This window comes from Primulina tabacum, chromosome 1 (assembly GCF_025594145.1).
Source record: "Primulina tabacum isolate GXHZ01 chromosome 1, ASM2559414v2, whole genome shotgun sequence".
Lineage (NCBI taxonomy): Eukaryota > Viridiplantae > Streptophyta > Magnoliopsida > Lamiales > Gesneriaceae > Primulina > Primulina tabacum.
Window position 1 is genome coordinate 40,453,208 of NC_134550.1, and position 1,080 is coordinate 40,454,287.

The 1,080-nt window shown below is 43.4% G+C and overlaps 1 protein-coding gene across 1 annotated transcript; it reads right to left on the reverse strand.

The window, feature by feature from the left end:
- Positions 1–230: 230 nt before the first annotated feature.
- On the reverse strand, positions 231–864 carry LOC142518863 (uncharacterized). The gene is made up of 2 exons (XM_075621691.1): positions 412–864; positions 231–319 (listed from the first exon to the last, which is right to left on the reverse strand). The coding sequence occupies exons 1-2, from the start codon at positions 848–850 to the stop codon at positions 303–305; spliced, it is 456 nt and encodes a 151-aa protein (XP_075477806.1). The 5' UTR covers positions 851–864; the 3' UTR covers positions 231–302.
- Positions 865–1,080: the final 216 nt, after the last annotated feature.

Below are 1,080 nucleotides of genomic sequence, written 5' to 3' on the forward strand. Positions count from 1 at the left end.
CATTGTTTAGTGGAATATCTTTCAATTTTAAGGTGTAGAGATCGTTTTCAAGTTCTCCAGTACCAATTAAACATTCATTCTTGTAAATGTTGCAAACACCTTTGCTAAATAAACAAGAAAATCCATCTTTATCAAGCATAGAAATGGAAATAATGTTTTTCACCAATTCAGGTACAATCAAAACGTCTCTTAACTTTAACTTAAAATCATTGTTTAAATGCAAGCAAACATCTCCTACGGCCTTGGCAGCAACCCTTGCTCCATTGCCCATCCTCAAGAAGGTCTCACCTTCCCTGAGCCTCCTACTTCTTCCCATCACCTGCAAATCATTACAGAGATGTGATCCACAGCCGGTATCCAATACCCAAGAAGTAGAGTTAATTGAAATGTTTACTTCAATATAGAATATACCGTTTCCAGAGCTCTTCTGGGCAAGATATTCCCTGCAGTTACGCCTCCAATGTCCAGGCTTCTTGTAGTGATGACAGATGTCAACAGTCTTGTCAGCCTTCACTGGGGTGGCTGCCACAACGGGATTCGGAGTCTGCCTCTTCAAGGGCACGTTCTTCTTGGGACGCTGGAAAGAACGCTTCTTTCCCTTCCCAGGTGGACCGGTCTTCGTATCAGATGAAGAGCCCACATAAAGAACCCGCTTCTCTTTCTTGATAGTGGACTCAAAAGTCACAATCATATTCACCAACTCCTCAAGGGTCGGCTCCATCTTGTTCATGTTGAAGTTCACCACAAAAGGATCAAATGAGCTAGGCAGCGATAAGAGCAACACGTCGGTGGTCAACTCCGAAGGCAAGATCAGATCCATGCCAACGAGCTTGTCCACGAGCCCAATCATCTTCAGGCCATGCTCATGGACCGAGGCCCCATCTCGCATGCACAAAGTGATCAGCTCCTTGATGGTTCTGCCACGGCGGTTCTGCCAAAGACTAGGCGGATCTGCCCAACTCTAACTCATGTTTTGCTAAAATTCAATAGAGTAAGCATATCAATATCAAGCATTGCAAATATCAAATGCAATAATAATTCAGTATGTGATTTTGGGAAACTCAAGTCAAATCTAACTCG